The sequence below is a fragment of the Pseudoliparis swirei genome, chromosome 2, assembly GCF_029220125.1.
Source record: "Pseudoliparis swirei isolate HS2019 ecotype Mariana Trench chromosome 2, NWPU_hadal_v1, whole genome shotgun sequence".
NCBI classification, from domain to species: domain Eukaryota; kingdom Metazoa; phylum Chordata; class Actinopteri; order Perciformes; family Liparidae; genus Pseudoliparis; species Pseudoliparis swirei.
This window is the reverse complement of record NC_079389.1, coordinates 3,558,698-3,585,470: the sequence shown is the minus strand read 5'-3', so window position 1 is coordinate 3,585,470 and position 26,773 is coordinate 3,558,698. Positions and strand designations below refer to the sequence as shown.

Here is a 26,773-nt window from a genome sequence, read left to right as displayed (position 1 = left end):
GTGTGTTTGGAGAGCCTGCGATTATATGTCTCTAATCATGGAAAACAGTTCTCAAATCAAGACTTACAAACAGGGAGCTCATGATTTATATATTGGAATGTAAAGCTAAATAATGCTAATAATCATGTGAGATGGCATTGCATTTAAAGTGACGCATCATGGCGTAAAGGTGCGAGATCCACAATTGGGAGCATTTCGATTGCCTCTCAAGGGCTCTCAACATCTGGACCGCGAGCCGGCAGTTCACAGCTAACGGTGCTAACAGCGCTAACAGTGCAAACTACGCCGAATTTCATTCTCTTCTGAGGTAGACATTAATCCACGATATTTATTATAGCTAATATTATGTGTATGTTCTTACATGTTTAATAGTTGCTATATTAATACTCAAATACAGCTCCGTTAATGATTAGGTGATTACAACATAAACATGCTAGTGCTTTTAAAGTTTGTGAGCCTCCAATGCAGGGCTCTCAAGTTTTGAAGACAGGCAAGAGTGACATTTCCATCAGAACCCCCCCCCCCCCCCCCAGAACGAAATTTTCGGATATTAGTCAGTCACGCTCAATTCCAGGATGCCTTATTTTCATTGGTTGCTGGATTAAATCTTACCCAGATACAACAGATACAGGTTTTTTTCTGATTGGCTATTGTGTAGCCCATTTCTTTTTTTTGATTGGCTGATAAGTGGCTCCTCACAACAGAACTCCAGGGGAGAGCTTGATTCCTCCATGGTGAGGGCAGCGCGGCTCATGTTGGCGCGCTGCGGCACATTAAAACATTAAATAGCCGAGAGTTGTTTTTCAGCGTGAGAAATACGATGTGTGGCGGGAGTGCGTGACTAAAGACCGAAATGTGTGAGTGTCACGCTCAATGCGTGACACTTGAGAGCCCTGCCAATGTTTTCTCATCATCATAGTATACTGTAGAATGGTTCACTTCTAGATACAGTATTTCCAAGAAGAGTAGTTCTCCCATCGATTAATTTACCCCTCAATCTACAAAAAAAGCATGAAATAAATGCAGGGCTCTCAAGTGTCACGCATTGAGCGTGAGACTCACGCATTTCGGTCTTAAGTCACGCACTCCCGCCACACATCGTATTTCTCACGCTGAAAAAAACTCTCGGCTATTTAATGTTTTAATGTGCCACAGCGCGCAAACATGAGCCGCGCTGCCCTCACCGTGGAGGAATCAAGCGCTCCCCTGGAGTTCTGCTGTGACCAAAAAAAGGAAAATTTCGTTCTGCGGGGGGGGGGGGGGCTAATGGAAATGTCACTCTTGCCTGTCTTCAAAACTTGAGAGCCCTGTAAATGAATGAATATAATGCATTCGTCTCAGCTGTTTCAATGCAAAAAATATGTTAAGATATGTGTGAAATGTTAAATAAATAAACCATATGGTGTCATGAGCCGGCCAGATGCAGCAAAGGCAGTTTTTCTGTGTAGTTTATGGGTAAATCATGGTTAACATTACATTGTCAAAAGGGTCTTTTCCCTTTTGAGGTACCCACAGTCTGTAAGCCAGGGGTGCTCACACCTTTTCAGCTTGCGAGCTACTTATTATGTGACCAAGTCAAGGCGATCGACCGGCGGGGGGGTGGGTGCTAGTGCTAGTGAGAGTGTGCTCACCTGCCGCGCGCGAGCCAAGAAGAGTTGTTGACGGGGGGACGGGGGACGGGGGGGTGCTAGTGACTTTTTCTTTGCTCCGTCCCGATGCGCGCAAACCGGTGTCGGAGCTCTGCGGCGCACGAGACGGCGGGCAGAGGACTGTTAACGCGACACGTAGAGACAGAAATGACATGCTGCTGCTGTAATGTGGCGCTATAGAGAAAGTGACAGGGGGGCGGGCCAATTTTTTTTAATGTCATGCGATCTACCATACAACGCCGCGATCGACTGGCAGGTCGCCGCGATCGACATATTGAGCACCCCTGCTGTAAGCAGTCACTCTTAGTTCACATGTCTTTAGCTAAGATAAACCTGTAAAAGATGCAGATGAACATGCGGGGGTAGAGTTGGAGCACCCTGCAAAAAACAACTTTCTTTGAGCAATTTAGTCACGTGTCACGGATTTACAGCAAAACCCGAGGGTGCGTTGTCCTCAGGGTTGGCGGTCTGGTCCGACTGGCATTGCTGGCCAACCCTTAATGTTCACTCCCAGCAGTGGTCCATGTCTCTGAGGGAACATACTTCATGAACTCAATGACGTGATGAGCTAGCTGAGTGGAAGTGATGGAGACGAAGTGAGTTCTGCCCTGCAGCCTGGTGAGCGTTGATGAGTGCAAATGACCACATAGTTGTCATCTGGCAACTTTGGGAGCGTCATTGAATAGACGGGCGCTGCCCTTCATCCTGCGAACACCACCGGCAATTTGAGGGGAACGCCATGACGGGCTGAAAAGATGACAAGATAAATGTAGCTAACCACAAACCATCATATTTCAGAATTTCAAAGGATTATTTTAGCACCCTGTGTCCACCAAGGTCACAGATATTAACAAACATTGTAAACATGAGTTCATGGTTTCAATCTCTAGTTTCAAGTCTTCTACAAATATTGTAACTTCTCTTCATCAGTTGCAAAAAACAACAACATGGTGAAAGGCCGTTGACCAAGATGGCGACGGCGTAATGGCTGAAAACAGCAGTCCACGAACCAATGGCTGCTGTCAGGACGGCTACACCCACTCCTTATACACAGTCTAATATGGTCTCATGGCTTCAATGGATGACCGGGGTCCGATGAGAGTATTCGGTGTTAAATGAAAGGTTGGAAAGTCCTGTCATCTCGTGCCAGGTGTAAAACAGACATTTGATTGGATGTTCACTGACTTGTTTTGCGTCTTCCGAAAGCGTAAAAAGTGGAGGATACAGAATCATCCAGGTTACCGAAAGAGCAGAACTGTATTGGGTATGCGAAGTCAGAAGGTGGCTTCCTCAGAGCAGCACAGCATTAGCTCACTGACAGCAGAGTGACAGCGCAGGTCACCGAACACCCCGGTGGCTGCCACGTGAGGACGGCTCATAGCATATCAAGTGAAACTCAACTTTATTGCGTGTGGCAGAGCCGGGAGGCCGGACCGAAGCATCCTGCGCCGGAGCTCTCGCTCGCTCCACGGGAGCTCTCGCTCGCTCCACGGGAGCTCTAAAAACCCCTTAGTTCCTACGCAGGATGGAAAAGTCTTGATTTTTGGAACGGAGAGCTGTGCAGGAACCCTGCAAGTTCGTGGTCGACCTCGCACTCACGGGGCGGTGACCCAAGATGATTAATTTTATTGCTGAAATGGCCAATTATACCGGCTGTTGAAAGACGATAATCTCGTAGCCTACCGCTCCTGAAAACTGAGAACTTTTAAAATTACATTTGTGGCACATAAACCATCCGGAGATCAATATTTGAATGCAAATTAATTTTGTCTCGGAAAATCATAAACCACAGTGCTTAATTGGAGACATAAAATACACAAGAGGCACTTATTCGGACAGCGGCATATTTAACAACTTTACAACGGTCTACATATATTTGGCTATAAAACTTGACAGCTTCATGGATAACATTTTTAAACACAACGACTGTGTCAGCATATTGAATGACCCCCTTCATAAGATGCTTGTTCGTTTAGACATTTCTCTTTTTACCGTGCACGAGTCTTTGCAAGAGCAGAGGCTTACATAGTGTAATCTGAAATTAATGCATTTTAATAACTCGCCTTTTGTTGCTGGTTCAACAATTGTTTTCTTCTTCTACACAATCATGCCCGCTGGAGAATTGAAAAGCATTTCTCTGCGGTTAAAAGATGCTTGATTCGTTTGTGTTACATACCCACGCGAGTTTAATTTGTGGTGAAAAAGCATTGTAATTCAAGGGGACGGGTAGGACTCAAAAAAGAACTCCCACAATTAGAATAACAGCACGGTCGGCTAAAAATACCATCCTCCGACCAGGGAGGCATGTTGCCAGGTTTCGTACAGTTTGTTTAGTAGCTAAACTGCAGGGGCCTTTTCTGATAATACACTTTGCAGGCCCCAGCTAAGATAGAGAAAAGGTTAGCGAGTTTAGCAAATGATTGCACATTCACACAAGGGCCGTTCTAAAAACAGCCCTTCACTTGTGACTTGGATGAACCGTTTGTTTCTAAAAATAGCGGAGCATGCACACATCACCCCACTATGTAATTGAATATCAAGGAGGAGAGGTTAAAGCGTGTAATTAATAGGAAGCAAAATCATTTTTCTTCTCATGGCAGTGTCAAAACCCTGGAATACTTGCTTTTGGGAAGAGTAATAAAGGTTATCTGCTCATGGCATGTCACAGGTCAACACAGACAACTTTAGCCCTGTTTCCATTGACATATTTCTATGCGCATTTTGATGTATTGCAAATCAAGGTTGTTTTTTCCCACTATTTCTTTGGTCTAAAAAGAGCTGATGAGCAAAATGGGATATGTAACACCTTTCCTAAATATACTCTCACTCAGCAAACCTGACGGATCAGCTGTTTCTGAATCCCAGAACGTGTGAAGACTTGTCCTTGTTTCCAGACGGCATGAAACATGGCCAATAGGCCTGCTAGCTGATGAGTTAATTACCATTAAAAACGTGCCTAATTGAAACAAAACCCTGGAGCCATCTCACCGTTTTCCTTCGGAGATGTGTCAGATATGGTTGGATAGCCGAGCCCACTGGTTTGGTTGCCCGGTCGCAAACCTCCATTTCCTTCACTCTGTTTACTGGCGCTTTACAGCCATAACGTCGGCAACTTTTGATGAGACTACGCTGGTGGTCGAGTGTATTCGTCCAAACAATTTTTTTGTTTTTTACATTTAAAAAGTTCTACCTCCATCTGCCTGATGGATCATGAAGGTCTGGATCGTGGTCCATGCCTACTACCAACTATTCATACACTCTGTCATATTCAATGAATGTGTTGTAACTCTGTAATGATTCCTTCTGGTCACATGGCATCTATTGTTCTGTCCATCCGGGAGAGGGATCCTCCTCTGTTGCTCTCCTGAAGGGTTCTTCCATTTTTCCCTGTGAAAGGGTTGTTTGAGAGTTTTTCCTGATCCCATGTGAGGTCCTGGGATAGGGATGTCTATGTGTACAGATTGTTAAGCCCTCTGAGGTAAATTTGTAATTTGTGAGCTATATAAAATAACTTAATTGAATTGAAAAAGTTCACTTCAAATTTGCTTTGACAATTGAATGGAAACACGGCAAATGTTTTTTGCTTGTCCGAAAGCGGAACCATCAGTTTCCACACTAAATTCATTAATGCGATCGCTCACCTGCTCTTCGAGAAACAGGACCTGCACGTTGGTGATGAGATTCAAGTTCCTGAGAGAGACACTCAAGTTTCAAACAAATCAGTGCACAACAGAGGACAAATACAAAGTGTATGTATAGCGCTAGAGAGAAGGACAAAAAGAAGGTCAAACAGAGGAAGTGGGCTGTAGAAAGGTAGGTTTAATGTCTGTCGAGTTGACACAATGAGTTTCTTCCAGAATGCTCTGGATTGCTCCCGTTTGCAGAGGCGAGAGGTCTGATGGGGGTTCTGGCTCGGTTCCTGCGAGGGTGACTGCTCACTGGATCCTCCTGTGGACGTTGTGTCCCAGAGCTCTCTGTCCCCTAAAGGTTAGGCCGGATGGGAGTTCACTTGGAGGGTGGACGGCATTCCCTCGTAGATTCTGGGATGGATAACAAATCCTGTTTGTTTGATCTGATGATGTTTAACATGATTGTTTAGTGTGCATGCAACAAATGTAAGTGCACTGAAGCAGTGTTTAGGGACATGTCTTTCATTACGCATCGTGTCACGTTAAAAACAGGAAAAAAAATTATATTATGTCCGTTTGTGTGTGTTTATTCCAGCACTGAGCTGGTATAATTATTTTTTTATATCAACAATGGTCAAATTGCTGAATGAATGTGAAAGTGTTGGTCCCACATACTAGTATGAGACGACTCTCCAGGTCCTCTCAGCTTATGCTTCTTTCGGCTGACGGTACACAATGTACTGTTTCGGTTCAGCCTCCCTGCTCTCACTGGCGACATTTTACAGTCACAGCGGGCATTTGTTCTTTGGCGAAGAATTACTGAAAACACACTGTATGCTACCTGCCCAGCAGCACCAAACAGCAGATGGACAACGGGCCTTTAGTAGCCAAGCATTCCTCTCAGGAGTTGGTCCGAACCAGAGTCAAGTGAAGAGTGAATATTGGACCTGTCCAGTTGCCAAAAAGGACAGAATTAGACGTAACTACCGCGACGCCACCCATTGGTTGGTCTGAACGGCGGTTTTGAAGCCTTGAGGTCGGTGTTTTCGGCCGTCGCCATCTTGGCTGTTTTGAAAACAGAAGCATCACGAAAGGTTGGAGCTAAGTACAACCGAACACGGACTAAGACATTTTTAGGGACACACACACTGGGACAAAAAAACAGACAACTCCCAGACCAGACAAACAGTGGTAACAACCTGTCAATTGCAAGGTAGCCCTGGCCTAAAGCATAAATCTAAAGCATTTAAATCTAAATGGGACCATAATTTAAGATACGATATTCCTTTATTAGACCCTGGGGATTACAGCAGTAGGTGCACAGTAGAGCAGTAATAAATGAAAAAAATTAAATACAAAATACTATAGCAATATTAAATATACAGAGGAATACGAAATATATACAAGGTAGTCATTAAAGTGTATTGAACAGCCAACAGATTAAAGTGATCCAGTGTTATGTGTTTTAGTGGTCTACTAGTGATCTACTGCAGTTTATTGCCTGACAGCAGCTGAAGGAAGGACTTCCGGCTCCTCTCCCTCAGACACCGGGGAGGAATCAGCCGGTGGCTGAAGGAGCTGTGCAGAGTGGCCAGAGTGTGTCCTGCAGGGGGTGGGAGGTGTGGTTCATCAGGGATGAATTACTAAATGAATGTAATGCTGTATTGAAGAAGACTTGAAACTAGAGCTTGAGATATTAACTCATGTTTGTGCAGGTTTAAACATTGAGATCATAAACCTGCCCCAACAGACTAGGCAGGAGTCCGTTTCAGCAAAGCAAAGGCTGGACTTTGTCATTTGAGAGCTTGTTTTTGAGCTTATCTGTCAACTTGACTGATTTGATCCATCTCCAGTCCGCTCATGGAGTCAACACTCGATTGCATTTTGGATGTTGATGCGGTGAAATAGTCATTCTTTCCAAATGGAGCTAAATCACAGAGGGTGGATATGGGTTTTTCTCGTTCATGGTGCAAACTACTTTTATTGTACCTTGCACTTAGCAGACTGAAGAAAAATATTGTCGTTTTAAATAAACTGTGATTGACCCGGTAAGCGTTTTAGAAGGTTACATCTCTCTTGTTTTTCTTTGTTAGACCACCTAATGCATCTTTGCTTCTCTGGGAAAGGAAATATATGGTGAAAATATGACATTTCAGCTTTGCTCAAAAAGTTGCAACTCTAAATTTGATAAAAGACGCTAACATATTTATTGTGTTAACAGATATCCTCAGAATAAATCACACATGGACTTAATTTGTGCTTTGAATCATAGACACAGTTGGACATCATGTGGGTGAATACACATTACAATGTGATTACTTGTGAAGGAAAATGACACATTCAAACCAATATAATATTATTGTATTAGATTGTCTACACGCAATATACAGGAGATAATCTAAGCGGTCACGCTGAGAATCCTCTGGCTGCACAAACTCAAAATCAACAGTTTACAGTGTTATTTCTGGAGCCTTTTGGGGTCACGTCTGACACAGTGGGGATGAAAGTGCCCATTTGTGCATCGTAACTCTGACACAGTTAAGATAGTGGAAGGAACGGTTTCTCAATGAATCTTCTTGTCCTCGACCTACATTTTTAAGTCCTTTTTAGGGTCAGTCAAATTGCGAGTAAGCCCATGAATTAACCACAATTTCAGTTGAGTGTTTTTTGAGCGGGTATTCACCAGTGTGAGCTGCAATCAGACGACCGGCCTCAGTACTTTCTATGCGTCTCTATTGAGGGCATGCATCACTTTTTTTGAAAGCTCTTGTTATTTTCAAAGAACACTGGGGAAATTGAGGTACATCTCAAAATAGTCATCACGGCAGCAGAGTAATATCCTGTGCTCTTCCTCACGTGGATTTCTGCCCCGTTAATTTTTTTTCCGGGGGCTCCATAAATCATTTTGCAATTTGGCTCATCCGCTGCCAGATCCCCTACTTCTGCGAGCGAAATGGCGTGGCGTTGTGTGAGGACTGAGGAGCAGGGGTGTAACTCAAACTCTTAAGCAGGTTCCCCCCCCACACTCCGAACACGATAGACACATCTTTACGCTCGGGTCTTCCAGGAGCCTGCTGAGCTCCTGAGGCACTGCGCCGCCATCCACAATAAAGTGACAAAGTGATGAGAGCCAGAGATGAAGAGCGGGAGAGAATAATACAGTTAGACTGTGAGATTATGGATTAATGGGGCCCGAAGTTTCAGCAGTTGTGCAGAGATGGATGCGTCCCCCTTTTTTAAAGTTTCATCTTCGTTACCGAAATATTCACGCGGAGGTGCATGAAGGCCTCTGCGTGCCGTTGACCTCCAACACTGTGACGATGGAGGAGAACATTTTCAATGGGTTGGCAGAGGACTTTGTCTCCAGAGGGAGCTTTAGTGTCAGTGGGGGGAAACATTGTCGTGGCAGTTCACTGTATAATGTAGTCAACTTTGGGAGCTACAGCTGGTTAAAAATCGAGATAATCAGTTGTGATTTAAAGCCTCTGCGTCATGTGTTGACGCCACACTGTGGAGAGGATTGTTGACCCTCTTGTAATTGATCTCTGTTGTGCTGACAGCCCGGGCTCATGTGACCCCGTGATCACATCAATATCATATCGGGTGACAACTGTTGAAACCCTGAATGTGTGAGGCACATGCAGGCGGCGACCTCTGTTCTAAAGATAAGTAGGGCAAAGTGCTTTAAACTTGCATTTCCTCGGATGGCCATCAGAGGGCGACTCTTCTGGTCCATGGGGAAATGACTCTTCTCTCTTGATTTATTCCTTCAGTAAACATCGTGAACATGAGACTTATCGAGTAAATCTCTCATTTGAAGTCTTTAAAGATTGAAATAGACCAAAAAAAGGGCGAGGCAACCATGTGATTGACAGCGTTCCTCCAATGCTGATAAAATAACACAACTTCCAAACCGCCGTCCCACTAACTATGTCTACTTCTTATAGCCTGTGATCCAGACTGTATCCCTAGTTGATTTTATGGGTAAACAGTTATTCATTCTCCTATACCATGGCATTAGCAGGTGAGTATCCTATAGGAGCCATAGAGAGTTCAAAAAGGTTTAAAAAAACAATTCATTGACATTTGTAACAATGCCAATACTTAACAACCTCAACAGTTGTGTGGTTAGCTCCATATTTCTAGAAAGGTTTAGTTTTAGGAAGACAAACGAAAGAAAAGCTTTGAGTTACATACGCTAGTGGAACGGAGTCTTGTCCTAATATGACGTCATCGTTTTCTCTACAAGCTTTCCCGGTAAAGACGTGATTGGTTGTCTATCAAGAAAATCAATGCATGGGTAACTCTGATCACCGGTGCAATCTCACGTCTGCGTGTCTTTTAGGAAAAGTGGATTTTCTTTAATGGTGACGATGTACCATTATTGTAAAGCGTGCATTCTGTGTTTTTTTTTACCCATAAAGCAACAACCAGAGGGTATGCCCTTTGTATGGTAGGATATCCCATTTCACATTATTTGGAGCATTATAAGAACACTTATATACTTAAATACTTTAACACAGAAGGTGGCAAGCTTTCCTCTGTTTGAGGTCAGTGACTCATGTCCAAGAGCGTGGTCTTTGGGAAATGTTACCAGAACTGGTCTTATCAGCGCCTGCCACCCCAAAACATCATACTTATTTCTATTTCTGTATTCCTCAGAACTTAAGTGCTCCGGCTCGATAGTGACATAGTCTTCATTGTACCTCACTCGGAGGGACCGTGGAACACAAGGTCCAAGGAAAGCTTGCATTGGTATCGATACCGGCACCACTGTTCTTCCCCCTGCAATCAAGAGCCGGCGTGATTATAGTGGGGGAAAGGTTCCATTGAGTTCCGACTGAAGGAAACTCCTGGAGCTGCGTTAGCATGGCGATGGGAAGGTACCCAGATTCCAGACTGATGTATGAGTATGGCAACAGCAGTCTCCACTTAACGCTGTAAAAACACAAGTAAATACGTTGATTCGAAGTGTCTTGGAATTTGTGTTATAAGAATTAAAAATCATACACCAGCAACTTGGTAAAAATAAAATATAAGTCTCAAAATTAACAGGAATCAGTTCAAGTAAAATGTTTTTTTTAATGCAGCAATAAATGACATATTGTACATTGTACATTTTACAGTATCGGCCTTAACATTGGCAAAGGTGTGAACCCATCCTTCACCCTGCCATCCTTCACCCCGTCATCCCTCACCCCGCCATCCCTCACCCCGTCATCCCTCACCTCACCATCCCTCACCACACCATCCCTCACCTCACCATCCCTCACCCCGTCATCCCTCACCACACCATCCCTCACCACACCATCCCTCACCTCGCCATCCCTCACCACACCATCCCTCACCTCGCCATCCCTCACCCCGCCATCCCTCACCACACCATCCCTCACCACACCATCCCTCACCACACCACCCCTCACCTCACCATCCCTCACCCCGCTATTCCTCACCACACCATCCCTCACCTCGCCATCCCTCACCCCGTCATCCCTCACCTCACCATTCCTCACCCCGTCATCCCTCACCTCACCATCCCTCACCTCACCATCCCTCACCACACCATCCCTCACCTCGCCATCCCTCATCTCGCCATCCCTCACCCCGTCATCCCTCACCTCACCATCCCTCACCTCACCATCCCTCACCACACCATCCCTCACCTCGCCATCCCTCACCTCACCATCCCTCACCCCGTCATCCCTCACCTCACCATCCCTCACCACACCATCCCTCACCTCACCATCCCTCACCTCACCATCCCTCACCTCACCATCCCTCACCACAACATCCCTCACCTCACCATCCCTCACCTCACCATCCCTCACCTCACCATCCCTCACCACACCATCCCTCACCTCACCATCCCTCACCTCACCATCCCTCACCTCACCATCCCTCACCACACCATCCCTCACCTCACCATCCCTCACCTCACCATCCCTCACCACACCATCCCTCACCTCGCCATCCCTCACCTCACCATCCCTCACCACACCATCCCTCACCTCACCATCCCTCACCTCACCATCCCTCACCTCACCATCCCTCACCTCACCAAGTACCTGGGCGTCTCCATCGACAGCCGACTGAACTGGAAGGCCAACATCAACGCTGTGTACAAGAAGGGGATGAGTCGACTCTTTTTCCTGAGAAAGCTTCGATCCTTCAACGTGTGCAGCAAGATGCTGGAGTTATTCTACCAGTCGGTTGTGGCCAGTGTGCTGCACTTTGCCATTGTCTGCTGGGGGAGCAGCATCGGAGCCGGTGACACCAGCCGTCTTAACAAACTGGTTAGGAAGGCTGGCTCCATCATCGGCTGCCAGCTGGAGCACCTGGAACAGGTGGTGGAGAGGAGGTCGTTGAAGAAACTGGTGTCCATATTGGACAACCCGGACCACCCTCTCCACCACCTCCTACAGGGACAGAGGAGTACTTTCTCCAGACGTCTCCTCACGCTCCGCTGCCACAAGGAGAGATACAGGAGATCATTCCTGCCGACGGCTATGAGGCTCTACAACAGTTCACCTCTTGCCAGATCACCCTAACCCTTCTTATATTTGTGTTTTGTTTTTTTATTCTTGTGTGTTGCTGCTACTGACTCGACAAATTTCCCCTTGGGGATTAATAAAGTATATATCTATCTATCTATCTATCTATCCCTCACCATCCCTCACCACACCATCCCTCACCTCACCATCCCTCACCTCACCATCCCTCACCTCACCATCCCTCACCACACCATCCTCACCATCCCTCACCTCACCATCCCTCACCCCGTCATCCCTCACCTCACCATCCCTCACCACACCATCCCTCACCTCACCATCTCTCACCACACCATCCCTCACCTCACCATCCCTCACCACACCATCCCTCACCTCGCCATCCTTCATCTCGTCATCCCTCACCTCACCATCCCTCACCACACCATCCCTCACCCCGTCATCCCTCACCTCGCCATCCCTCACCCCGCCATCCCTCACCCCATCATCCTCACCTCACCATCCTCACCTCGCCATCCCTCACCACACCATCCCTCACCTCGCCATCCCTCACCCCGCCATCCCTCACCCCATCATCCCTCACCTCACCATCCCTCAACTCACCATCCCTCACCACACCATCCCTCACCTCGCCATCCCTCACCTCACCATCCCTCACCTCGCCATCCCTCACCTCACCATCCCTCACCACACCATCCCTCACCTCGCCATCCCTCATCTCGTCATCCCTCACCACACCATCCCTCACCTCACCATCCCTCACCTCACCATCCCTCACCACACCATCCCTCACCTCGCCATCCCTCACCCCGTCATCCCTCACCACACCATCCCTCACCTTGCCATCCCTCACCCCATCATCCCTCACCTCGCCATCCCTCACCTCACCATCCCTCACCACACCATCCCTCACCTCACCATCCCTCACCCCGCCATCCCTCACCACACCATCCCTCACCTCGCCATCCCTCACCCCGTCATCCCTCACCACACCATCCCTCACCTCACCATCCCTCACCACACCATCCCTCACCTCGCCATCCCTCACCCCGTCATCCCTCACCCCGTCATCCCTCACCACACCATCCCTCACCTCGCCATCCCTCACCCCGTCATCCCTCACCACACCATCCCTCACCTCGCCATCCCTCACCCCGTCATCCCTCACCTCACCATCCCTCACCACGCCATCCCTCACCTCGCCATCCCTCATCTCGTCATCCCTCACCTCACCATCCCTCACCACACCATCCCTCACCACACCATCCCTCACCCCGTCATCCCTCACCTCGCCATCCCTCACCCCGTCATCCCTCACCTCGCCATCCCTCACCTCACCATCCCTCACCCCGTCATCCCTCACCTCGCCATCCCTCACCTCGCCATCCCTCACCCCGCCATCCCTCACCTCGCCATCCCTCACCCCACCACCCCTCACACATTGCCGGCCTCCTGTTCTGACTCGTGCTCAGACGTCTCCTTCTCCATCATTACCTCAGATCTGGATCCAAACCAACGTAACGTGGCTTTAGAACCGACAAGAGAAGAGATATGTGCATCACCACTGCTACGCGCTCACATTGATTTATGGCGAGTGTAGAAAACAAAACAATTCAACACGGCACAAGTGCATCTCAAGCTTTTTCAGTTTGGGTTTCCTATGTGACCTGGAGGTCACATGAGCCATTGGCACAGCTCCAGCTCCAGTCTCACTGTAGAGACGGCCACATCCGTGTAGGTAACCCAAAACACCAAATATACCAACAAACCTCCATTTGTGATGTCAAGATCATCCAGATAATGTTTCTTGCTGGATCGACAAATTATTTATTCAACCATCCGTTTGAGTATCATTTTTATATTAATTTAAAGTTAAGAAGAGGTTGGATCTGAAGTGGCATCTACTACTGACGTTAAATTTCTGATTACTTTAAACACTGTTTAATCTTTTGCTCTCCAGTATGAACCCTTTCCCAGTGTGAAGTGTGTCCCAGTTCATCCCAGTGTCTGTGTGTAGCATTGTGTGTACAGCTGGTTCTAACCACACATGGAGTCAAATTCAGTTTCACGAGATGTTTTCAGAATAGATGTTGTAGATTGCATTTTAATGCGGACATAACTTATCTTTTCAATGTGAATAAATACTACAAATGAAGCTTCATTTACAGACTTCATTCATTCTTTTGTTGATGTTTTTGGGGCTTTTCTGCCTTTTTATTGGCTAGAGCAGTCCAAGAAGTTCAGGCAGGGATATGAACCAGGCTGCTGTGGTAAGGACTAAAGGTGTGTTCACACCAAAAGCGAAACTATTTTTAAAATAGTTTCGCTTTTGGTGTGAATGCACCGTGAGTCTTAGTTTTTGGGCGGTCCACTCTCCCAGGTGAGCTGTGGAGCGCCCTGCTGACTCACTGTTTAGCACCACAGCATCCCTGGCACCATGTTACATAACAGGGACTCTAATGGTGCCACCCAGTGGTACACACATTTAAAAAAGTGGGAAACTGGCAGCGTTGGTGTTTAGTATCGGTGACTATTTTCTCTAAATAAAGAAGCGTGAAGTCGCCAACCAAAATGACGCCAGGCTTAAAGCGGCGTTCATGAGCTTTTGTCCGCGTGAACGAGGCGAATGGACGCGGTGCCGGCCCACAGAGGGATCTCTCGGAGCTGCCGTAAGCCGCTTTAATCAGAAGATAATCCTCAAGCGAGTGACGACGAAAAGTGTTTCAATCTGCTCCTGAATTATTCCTTTTGAGGACGGAATCGTGAACAGGCTGCGACTCCGGAACCACGAGGCACCGCTGGTAAACAGGATGGGGAACAGTCGGCGGCGCTTTGCGCTTGATGGGGCCGGATGGAAATGGAAATGCGAAGTCAAAGCGGTGGAAAATACACACAGAAAGCAGATGAGATGAAATTAATCCATTAGGAAACCAAACTAGAAAAAGATGAATGTGACAAACCACTCAAGTGGGTTATAGAAAACCGGAAAAAAATGCCAAAAGAAATACAATAAAATCAACAAGCGCTGGAGTGTTTCCACTGTAATTCTGATGTTAAATGCTATGCTAATGGAGCCTGATGTTAAAGTAGAAATGTTAAATGCTTAAAGGGGACGAGGGAGTCCATCCATGTTGCTCGATGGCCGCCGCCGCGTACACGATGCAGTCTCATCATCTCGATGTGCGAGAAGGTTGGGTTCCTTTTCCCCGGGGCTTTGATGACGAGGAGGAGGTGGCGTCTTTAACCTTTATCAAACACACCAGACTGAACATACTACTGTGTGTGTGTGTGTGTGTGTTATTGAGCCACTGTATCTGTTGCTACGAATCCCACAGCCAGAGGTGCGCTGCTGTGAGGAGATGGCTCACCGATGTCCTGTTTCAGAGCAATGAGGAGGACCGGTGGGAGAAGGGGGGGGGGGGAGGGGAGGGGAGGAAGACAGAGTGAGGTCAGCTGGGCTGCTTCTTTCATTTGCTAGAAGTACATTTTAATGATTTGATTATGATTGATATCTGATGTAATTTCATGACTCACTGCTGGCCCGAAGCTCATTTATTACTGTTGTCCATCATCTGACTGCTGCCTGCTGAAGGAAGCTCTCTCTCTCTCTCTCTCTCTATCGCTCTGCCTTATTATGGTCATCATGCCGATATGAAGATAACGTATATCTCCGAGGGCACACGGTGTCATTTTAGGTGAAGGAGACGACGAGCGGTTTGCACGTGCGCTCGACCCGCCGGACGTGTAGGTCGACGGTGAGAACCCGATGAGGAAAGAGAACCGATGAAAATGAAAAAGACGAGTCAGAATCTGAAAGGCGTCTCATGTTGTTCTCTGCCGGTCCCCCTCTTCCAGGCTGCAGCCTGCTGACGCTGTATTTACGATGCGTCCTTGGCAAGTCAATATTCCCCCAAGTAAAAATTGAATTTTGATTTTGTTTGTGAAACAGTTGAGGTTTTGGTACTTATGTTATATTTTGACGAGGACTTTTATTGTAAATTCTTCTCCTCTTGTTGGAGGCAAGACCCACTGTGTGTTCCTGTTGTCAGGTGTTCTCACGTTGTTGGCCTTCGGTCTTTCAGCAGCTGCTCGGTTCTAAGCGGCTTCGAAGTTCACTCTTTGTGAGTTTTTGTGATAGATGCTAAAGTCTGTCATGTGCTTTTCTTTCGTTTGCCCGGTGGATATCATTCCAGAAGTTTCTGAGGAGGCTATGTTCATAACGGTAGCTGGAACAACTCTCCCCCTCTTAAACATTATGTTAAAGCTAGGGTTGGTCATCTTCTTTAAACATTTGTTGTATGTATTTATTTGTTAAAATACCTGATAGCAATCAATACTTCCAATTTAGTTTAAGTCTGGATCTGCAGGACTGCTCGTCACCAGAGTCCTTTACGTTGTCATCGTGATCCTTTTGTGGGCGTGGCTTTGGAGGGAGGTCAGGGGGTCAGGAGGAGCGGGCTTTTCTTTGTTAGAGTTTTTTATAATTTGTTTAGTGCTGGCTACTTTACTTAGTAAAAGAGTTGGCAACACTGGGCCGGGTCTTGAGGTTGGATCCGTTTTTTAAAATTTAACACGTTCCCTTGTCTTCAGCCTGCTCACCACACCTGCCCTTTACACACCCCTCTCTTAAAGAGACAGCGCTCCCCTCTCTTAAAGCGACAGCGCTCCCCTCTCTTAAAGAGACAGCGCTCCCCTCTCTTAAAGCGACAGCGCCCCTCTCTTAAAGAGACAGCGTTCCCCTTTCTTAAAAAAACAGCGCTCCCTCCCTTAAAGAGACAGCGCTCACTTCCAGGGGCAACAAGCACTTTCCTCCCTTCACAGTGAGTATGTGCACAGGTGATCAACGCTCTAAAATATAGAAACAACATATGAATTAACCTTAAACACGCATTCAAAGTAAATTATAAGAAATGGACACAGTTGTAATAAATCGGTAAGATATATGACATAACATATTTCAGGGTGCTACACAATCTTGCTCGGTACCACGGATTAGCAGCCGTAGCTTTAGTGCAGGCCTGTTTGCAGTCTGAATGCCCATTGAGCGGCTGGTTGAGTGGACAGTCGTGTACGTAGAATCTGTATTGAGTAAAAGTGGACTGATTCAGTGCATCGCCCATTGTTTGTTACGTTGCTCTGGACTCGTGGGACACGCTCACAGGTTTTTATTCACAGACGAATTCACAAAGTCTTTTTTTCTTCATTGTTTTGATTGATGCGTTTTGATTTGGGGCATTTGTTGAAAATCCTAGTACACAAACAACATTGTGTTTCCCAGTTTCTCACACACATACACACACACACACACACGTTGTCTACCTCGCTGTGTCCGCCGCTCTATTACTCCCTCTCGCTCCGTACAAGGGGGTCTGCTGTGTGCAGTGCTGGAGGTTGTGTGGTGGCTACGGTATGCTGTGTAGATATTTTTGCTGCAGTGCAGCAGCCAGTATTGTGCTGCTGCCTCTGTCTTTCCTCTCTCTCTCTCTCTCTTTCTCTTTCTCTTTCGATCAATTCAATTCAATAGGCGTTACTGGCATGAATGTTGCAACACCAATATTGCCAAAAGCACCAAGACATTGCAACACAACAAAAAATACAATTCATGTGGATAATAATAATAAAATGACAGAAATAACTATATTGAAAGAAAGTACAGGTGTGTTTCTTGGGACACAATAAAAGGTGTGTGTGTGTTGGTCACTCACTGTCCCTCAGGTTGTGGCATGATAGGACATATTGTGCAACAAGGTGGGCTGTGTTTCCTTTTCCTAGTGAAGAGATCTGGGAGCTGAGCCGGTCCAACAACGTTTGTCTTTTTTCTGTATATTTATTACATTTTAGGAGGAAGTGCATTCATCTCTCTCTCTCTCTCTCTCTCTCTCTCTCTCACCGTGCATTCATTCATTTGTGTTGACATAGTTTGGGAGCCGTGAAACACTTCCATTTAGTTTTGCTGTGTAAAAAAAAGAAGACAGAAAACAAATGGCATCATCCCCAGAGTCTCTCCATCTCATCCACCACACCCGGCGAGGCCGACACTTTGTTCCTTCGATGACCTTTTGGAAGTTATTTTTCTCAACCTCGTGTCCGTCCGTCTCTTGACGTCCCCCCCCCCTGCAGCTGGTGTCCTTGTATACAGCCACAGAAAGAGAGAGTGGAGAGGGGAGACGACGGGGCGGCCGGTGACTAAGTAACCGGTTAGAGTGCCGTGAGTGCTCGGCTACCTGCGCAAGCAACGCCAGTTGTTTTGGGTGATTCTGCACTGCGGGCTAGAGACGGGCCGGAGAACTCGGCATCCCAGACAGATACGGAATAAACATGTTGCGAAACTCACTCCAGCCTATAGGTCAGAGGTCGCATGACAAACGGGTAGAATGTGAGTTGCCCTTTTCACCAAGCACCAGTCAGCCGTGACACGCCGACACCGGGCCGTTAGCGTGGGTGTCGGCGCTATCTGTAGGGATACCGTTATCTGCATCTGGTTATTTGGTGGGCGTCTAGTTGGGAGGGTCTTCACAAGTGGGTGACAGGCGACGTATTTGTGTGTGTGTGTGTTAGGAGGTGGCGTTGCTCCGGGTTAAAAGGTTACATCGAGCCTCCGCGTGGGACATGATGAGGTGTGTGAAAACGAGTGGAGCAGCGGCGCGCAAAGGAAATGCGTTTTATTCCAAAAAATTGGGTTGAAATTGCCGTCAAAAGGACTTGAAGGGGGAAGTCAGACTCGATCCAGCTTTTCGACGGCCGGGCCATGGATGCGAAGTCTTTGGCCAAGATCATGGAGCGGCGGTTACGCAAGGCGCTGAAGGCCGAAGGCGAGCACGGTGAGTCCCGGGCGGAGAGTCTCGGACGAGTCTGAAGCGGTTATTGCATTCGTTGCCCTTTAAAAAAAAAGAAGAGTAGCCCAGCCGCCTGGACAGCAGACGGGTCAAACGCCAGACATACGGTGTTTCGGATCACCTCATTGTCTCACAGTGCGAACAGTCGGCAATGTGTAGAACATAAATTCATAGAGAAAAAAAAAAACTCTTATCAATGGAGTCTGCTTCCACACCGATACAACTAATCACTGCATTGCAGATAATCAAATCTGTGAAGGTCACTATGTGTGTGTGTGTGTGTGTGTGTGTGAGAGAAAGTACAATTGCATGTGTGTGTGGTCCACTCTTCCAATTATTATTATTTTTTACGCAGGCGAGCATGCCAAAGAGTAGGAGGTTATTTCATTATGTATGCAATGCTCCTGGACTATATTCCGTATTATTTGTCCTGCATAAAATATGAACCTAATTTTCGAAGGCCAAGCAAGGACGGCGAGAAGATTGATGCCCGGCTGTGTTTGTACGGCGGCACCGCTCTCTCCTCTCCTCCGCTGACACATTGAGTCTCAGCGCCTCGCCCGACATGTGATGTAAGAACTGCTCTTTGATGAGCGCAGTCGATGAAGTCCCTTTGACGGTCTCATCGCAACAGAGTCACGAATTCAAGGCCGTCTTTTGTGACGCGCCCCCGACGGGAATCCCGTCTTCTCACGCTTCAGCTTTACCGGTTACGTAACGACTCAAACAAGCCAATGTATCCACCAAATAAAAGTATAGGGTATCGAAGACTCCCCCGGATGCGATGTGACGACCGACGGATGCCGGGAGACGAGTGGGAAGTTTTTCAACCCAAATTGATCCCGTCAAAATATACACGGTGGCATTGTTACTCTTCTACTGAGCACTTGTCTGTTCAAAGATGGCGATATTGACTCTGCCTTCTGTCTCCTGTTGGAGAAGCTGAAAGAAGTAAAGGAAGAGCAGGACGTGGGCGAGGTGGACAAGGTGGTTGATGTGGAAGTGCTTTGAATCTGTAAAAAAAGAAGACCTGACTCCACTGATGACATCATCTGTCACGGAAACTAACAGGGTACTTATTTAGTCTGTTGTTTCAGATGATGTCAGCCCTGCCATAGTCCACTGACCGGTCCAGGGTGAACCCTGCCTACGCCCAATGTCAGCCCCACCGTCCCCCGTGACCCCGAATAGTAAAAATAACACTAAAAGCGGTCGTTTCTACGACATGGACTGCTTACTGATGTGACCGCTGTTCCACGTCTTTCTGGTTCGGCACCTCAGACGAGTAAAAACAATCGTCAACACATCGCTGTATTATGCTCTGCATTGATTGATCGATTCGGTCGTTAACTCAGGAGCAGGAGTTGTGCTGGATTTTAAATGGCTGTAAACAACCTTCAGTGTAATTTATAAATGAGCTAAACAAACAGTAAACATGTCGCCAACAGTAATCATTCAACGCTGGTGTAACCCGGTAGAGCGGAGCCGTATGCGCCGAGGCAGAGTCCTCCTCTTTTTCTCCTCTGCTGCATCGTCGGTGCGCTTCAATGACGGCCCGTGATCCGGTGGCACCCTCCCTGTGCTTTTTGTTTTGCAGTGTTGAACGTGGGAATGTGTCATAACGCTGTGTGTGCGGAGCAGCGGTCCGGCCGAGGTGTTTCACAGAGCCTCGTGGCTGAAGCTGCGTGCAAGTGAGATCCCTTTTTTTCTGCCGAGCGATTATCCTCTCGGACAAACTCTCGGGCTTTCAGCTCACAGAAATATGTTGCTCATTTTCTTCTGCGCTTTCTTCTATTCCCCCCACCCCCACCCCCCCCCCCCCCCAGCTCCATCAGAGGACCAGATTAACACAGTGTTGTTATATTGTGGTACATGACACGTTTGGGATTCATGACCTGTGTGAACAATCTATGACTGATCAACCAAATTGATTTCTTTGGAAAAAAAACCACAACATCTCTGGGAAAAGAAGCTGCCCTCGAACAGTGTGGGTTTGCGGCAGTGACCATAAGTGGAGGGGAGAAACAGATGAGCAGTGTGGGATGTGTATTAATACCTATTTTGGACATGTTGTGTGCTCAATTGCCACCAAGATAGTGGAATTTATTTTCCAGGATTCAGAAAAATCTATGAGGATGCACCCTAAATGCCTTTGCATGAATTTTTGAGCTGTAAACATAGTTGAATTAGTCTGAAAAATTAAAATAGGCTCTATAGCTGGTTATTTTGAAGAGGAACGTTTCTCGATTCGTTTGAACTATAACAAAAATAATTAATGAATAAGAAATCTTCACGAAAAATGTATTCTTAAAAATATCCCATCTTGAGCAAAAATATTTTCTTTTAAGTTTCTAAATGTAGGGGAACAATTAATGGCTTGAATATTACCCCCTACAATCAGCATCCCAGTTAATGTGCTGTCCCATTTCTGTCTTCTTTTTGTTGTTACCACATTTATTGTACACTGCAGTAAAAAGTGTCTCCATGCTGCAGGAAACATCACCTACAGATATTTTGGGGCAACAGATTGTTAAAGTTCATAAGCGTCTCGAGGAGCTTGGTGCTTGGAGGAAGAAGTCCCGGAGGCAGGAATTTATAATAAACAGTATTTATTCTAACAAACAGCATCCCCAGCACATACCCACATGTCGGTCATTCCGGACGCGCTCACGTGATTCCAAGGCCACGGCCCATCTGGCTGCCTAGCAACCAGACGGGTTCTGTCTGTCGGCAATCCGTAAGAGAGCGTTCTCACGTCTTACAAAGAGTTTTATTCGGCATCGTTCGTTGAGCTTAAAGCCCCATTGGTTAGTGGAAGTCGTCTTGCTCATCGGCTAACGGCTAAACAGGAGGCGCAGATTTCCCCGAAGAGATCACAGCTATTTCACACTTCTGGTTTTCGGAAGACTAGTAAGATGGCTTCAAAAATAAGAGCTTCTTCCGCCTGGAAACAGCTGTTTTACGATATCTTAAGAGAAACCCACTACGTCCGAGAATAAAAACATCTCATTCATACCCGAGTCATGCTATTATTAGGATAACGATAAAACATCTTACAATCAACATTACAATAATAATTCAGTGATCATACTTTTCTTGTTTTCCTCAATACATTCTTCAGAATATGCCTCATAACACCCCTTATTAATTATCTCATCTTTCTTATGTATGTTAATTTAAAACATGGGCTCTCATTTACATGCGCAAGTTCATATCAAATCCACTACAACTCTACAAGATCCTTATTTGAAAACTATTTGCTCTTTAGTTTTTACATTGTGTTAATCGGCTGAGTCTCTCAGCCTCAATTCCAGCCGATGGATTACGGTCATCAAGCTCCACCCTTCGAATGGGTATTGTAAACGGCTGAGGTTGTGAAGATGAAGCGAGGACTGAGAGGCCCAACATGGGAGCTATGAACCTACTGCCATCATGCTGCTTATGTCAAAAGGAAATTCAAAGAAGTTTGATAGAGTCCACCTTCCTTGTTCGCTAAAATAGTTTTTTCTAGAACCACGGAAACAAAATCAAACGTCCTTCATGAGTCTGAATAACTGGGAAGAGTAGTCAGTTCCTCAAAAAGCTGAACCATCTCACTGTTCTACCACTATTGTTCCAGGTAGTCAACACATTTACTCATTTACCAATCCACTGAGTATGTGTGTGTGTCTGTGATAAAAATCTAAACCATCCATTATTCTCTGCACTCACACCTCTTAAACACACTGAAAGTGAAACTTTGTGGCACTTAGGGAGACAGAATATCACGTGACAGCGCTGACATCAATGTCTGACCTCTGAATTATTGAGGGAAAGAGGAGTCTTCGTTATCAGCAATTGAGGGAAAGTCAAATCTTTTGGTCGAAGTATCTCCACAGCTCTCAGAGGTCACTCCCCTGCAAAGTGAGAGCCGCTTTCAAACCCCGCTATCGATGCAGGTGCAGGCGCAAACGTCTTTCATAGTAAGCGGTCACAGGTAATAGAGAAAGGAACATTTAAATTAAAAGAAGTCGTTGCAACATGTAGTGCTTACTAATGTACGACCATGACGTCACATTACATTTCATTTAGATGACGCTTTTATCCAAAGGGCATTTAACCATGAGGGTACACCACACACAGTAGTCAAGACCTCTCTGCAGTGTTCTCAAGAAGCTGAACCAGCCAACTGTTCCCACACTCTTCTCACAGGTAGTCAACATATTTACCGATCCATTGGTATGTTTATGGTGCGGCAAAGAAAGCGGAGATAAAAATCGAAAGCATTCATCCCTCTCGGTATCACACCTCTTACATGCACTGAAATTGAAACTTTGTGGCACTTAGGGAGACAGAATATCACGTAACAACACTGACCTCATTATCTGACCTCCCCCACGCTATTCATCTTTGTGATGTATCCTCCTCACCATTTCCATGGAGATCAATAACCGTTCGTGCATTCACAGTGGAGAATACTTGAATATTTTACGCTAGAAGCACTGATTGGCGAGACGACGTTGCCGCATTCTGAATGCTCAATTCATGGAATAACATAAAACCCACTGACAGAAAAATGAGAAGGACGAGAAATGGCAACTGCTGTAAATTAATGGTGCTTGAAGTGTAAAATTATAGTTACTGAGTATACTGTGAGTTTAGAATTTAGAGCAAGAGTGGTGAGAGACCGGTGTCAAGGTTTCCCAGTAGAAAGGCGAAGACTCTCCTACTACTGAGAATCCCGTGATGGATTGACGGAAAGACGAGTCTTTGTCAATGACCAATGAGGCAAAGTCACACACGCTGCGCCTGTGTGCTGTTCAAATCCCTCTCCTAGTAGAGCGAAGGGTCCCCCTAAATCACCGGCGGACAGCAGTGATGGATGCACTGCGGAGAGAAGCGATCGCTCGTGAAAATGTCATGGAAATGCGAACGACTCTGCAAGTAAATTCATGTTGTTACGGGACGGCTCCTCAGAGTCCTCGGAGCTGACGAAGCTCTTGGCGCCCTGAGATGATAATTGCTTTGCGTCAGATCACACGCCGTGCTCCCGTGTTGTTAGTCGTCGTTTTTTGATCTCATCGATGTGGAGTTAAATCCAGCTCGGCCGGCGAGATTAAAACCGATTAAAAGTTACGTGGCATATTGACGGAAAAGAACGAGCCTGAAACTCCACTCGTAAACTGGTTGGTCTCCTCTGGTTTGATCCATAGATATAATTGAGTATCATCTGCATAACAATGAAAGTTTATGGAGTGTTTCCTGATAATATTGCGGTACCTGAAATGCCAACCGACTGCTCCAGCTCTGTAACAGGATGTCATGGTCAATTGTGTCAAACGCAGCACTAAGGTCTAACAAGACCAGTTCAGAGATGAGTCCTTTATCAGCACTAAAGTCTAACAAGACCAGTACAGAGATGAGTCCTTTATCAGCACTAAAGTCTAACAAGACCAGTACAGAGATGAGTCCTTTATCAGCACTAAAGTCTAACAAGACCAGTACAGAGATGAGTCCTTTATCAGCACTATGGTCTAACAAGACCAGAACAGAGATGAGTCCTTTATCAGCACTAAAGTCTAACAAGACCAGTACAGAGATGAGTCCTTTATCAGCACTAAAGTCTAACAAGACCAGTACAGAGATGAGTCCTTTATCAGCACTAAAGTCTAACAAGACCAGGACAGAGATGAGTCCTTTATCAGCACTATGATCTAACAAGACCAGTACAGAGATGAGTCCTTTATCAGCACTAAAGTCTAACAAGACCAGTACAGAGATGAGTCCTTTATCAGCACTAAAGTCTGACAAGACCAGTACAGAGATGAGTCCTTTATCAGCACTAAGGTCTAACAAGACCAGTACAGAGATGAGTCCTTCATCAGCACTATAGTCTGACAAGACCAGTACAGAGATGAGTCCTTTATCAGCACTAAGGTCTAACAAGACCAGTACAGAGATGAGTCCTTTATCAGCACTAAGGTCTAACAAGACCAGTACAGAGATGAGTCCTTTATCAGCACTAAGGTCTAACAAGACCAGTTCAGACATGAGTCCTTTATCTGATCCCATTAGGAGGTAATTAGTAATGTTCACCAGTGCTGTCTCGGTGCTGTGGTGTTTTCTAAATCCTGACTGAAACTCCTCAAATAAACTATTATGATCTAGAAAGTCACACAACTGGTTTGCGACCACTTTCTCAAGGACCTTGGAGAGGAAGGGGAGGTTAGAGATCGGTCTGTAGTTAGCCAACACCTCTGGATCCAGAGTGGGCTTCTTCAGGAGAGGTTTAATAACAGCTACTTTGAAGGAGTGTGGTACGTGGCCTGTTAGCAAAGACACATTGATAATATCTAATAGAGAGCTGCCAATTAAAGGCAAAATGTCTTTAAGCAGCCTCGTCGGGATGGGGTCCAAGAGACAGGTAGACGTGTTAGAAGTAGAAACCGTTGACGATAATTGGTCACGGTTGATGGAGAATAACCATCCAAATATACACCAGGGCATACAGCGGTTTCAAGGCCACTCCACTTGAGGACAGATCGGCACTGGTTCATCAATCTTGCCTTTAATATTTAGAATATTTTCATTAAAGACGTTCATGAAGTCGTTACTACTAAAGTCTATAGGAATACTCGGCTCCACAGAGCTGTGACTCTCTGTCAGATAAAGTGCTAAAGAGAAACCTGGGGTTGTTCTTATTTTTCTCTATTACTGATGATTAATAGGCTGCTCTGAAATTACGGACGGCCTTCTTATATGTTTTAAGACTATCTCGCCAAACTAAGCGGGATTCTTCCAAATGAATGCTACCTTGACGATTCTTCGCCTCTTTAAACCAGCAATCTAATCCTCTGTGGTTGGGCTCCTTATCTCCCTCTTATCTGTTTGTGGTGCACTTTATTTCCCTTTTCATCCTCCTCCGCGATATCACTTTGCCCTTCAAGGGCGACATCGGCTCCCCCAGACCTGCTTTCAAAGTGACCCGTCAGTAAAATCTGATCCTTTTGAGAAAGAGCAGGACTGGGTCATTTGCATGCCAAAGTCTGGTTGATGGGGGGACCGAACGTCCTCCCTGGTGCCCTCTAACTCACCACGGCAGCAAGAAAAGGTCTCCTAATATCTCCACGGTAACTTGAGATTCTGTTGACAAAGAAAGTGGCAATGGCAGAATCCCCCCCGCCCCCCTCCCATAACCAAATCAGCATTTTTTTTTTGAGTTTGGTATAGGAATAGGTGACAATTCCGGATCAATGCGAGCACAAGCAAAATATGCCAGATCTGAAACTTTATCATAATATAAGCATTGCCAAAAAGAAAAAGAGGAGGAAAGTCATCACATTTAGTTCCAGACAGACTGTTGAGAAAGCAGAAAAGTTCCACTCGAGAAAACCGATCTGCGCTTTATTATTTTGTTTGTGTAGCACGGAAGAGAATATTGTTTCACAGTGATCAAACCGTTAATTATTAAATTAGACTGTCGAGCAGCTCGATTGCTCTCAAAATGGTGTGTGCCCGCTCTGCAGTTGAGGAGACAAACTGCTTCATCACCAATAATCCAATTTTAAAATCATTTTGCAAGGTTAATGTTGCCAGACTAATAGTTTTTTTGTGTGTTGTATTTTGTGTTTTTTTTTATTACTGTTACTGTGCTTTTTATAAAATTCTGGGCATAGATTGTTAAGAAGTGGATGTAGTCATTAGTTCCTGGACAACTTTGTGATTTTGTCCGTCGCCATTTTGTTCAATCAGGTTGCCGCCTGATTCCGAGATGCATCTTTTTGCCACCGCGCTTGATCCCACGACTATGATACCCAAAGCATAAACATTTGTCTGTGAGGATCCAAAACAAGCACATCGTCAACAGCAATATTTTTGCTAATGATATTAAAGGTTTGAATTTTTCATCATGACAACCACGACCGCATGAATAAAGTGTAAGGGCGCTTGTCGTCCATCGTTTTGACAAACTATCCCAGTTCCAACGTGTTCATCCACACTGGGTCTAAAACACTAAATCCACTTGTCAGATTTACTGATTCGCGGGGCTCCTTATTTGATTACCCGATTGACGTGAGAGGGTTGGCAGCAGCGTTGATGGCGAGGAAAGGTAAGAGCAACTGACAAGGGCACTGAGGGAAGCACCAAGGTCCTCGTGTCATACACACCCTGCA

The 26,773-nt window shown here is 46.0% G+C and overlaps 1 protein-coding gene across 2 annotated transcripts in view; it reads left to right on the top strand.

Moving 5' to 3' along the window:
* Nucleotides 1-26,773, top strand: part of fgf14 (fibroblast growth factor 14) — a 138,231-nt gene that overhangs the window by 2,769 nt on the left and 108,689 nt on the right. The window contains exon 1 of one of the 2 annotated variants that reach the window (XM_056430176.1): nucleotides 18,399-18,605. The exons of the other annotated variant lie outside the window; for it this stretch is intronic. Within the exon in view, the coding sequence (XP_056286151.1) occupies nucleotides 18,533-18,605 (73 nt within the window). The 5' untranslated portion in view covers nucleotides 18,399-18,532. Of the gene's footprint in view, nucleotides 1-18,398; nucleotides 18,606-26,773 lie in introns of those variants that run through there. 2 annotated transcript variants of the gene reach the window in all.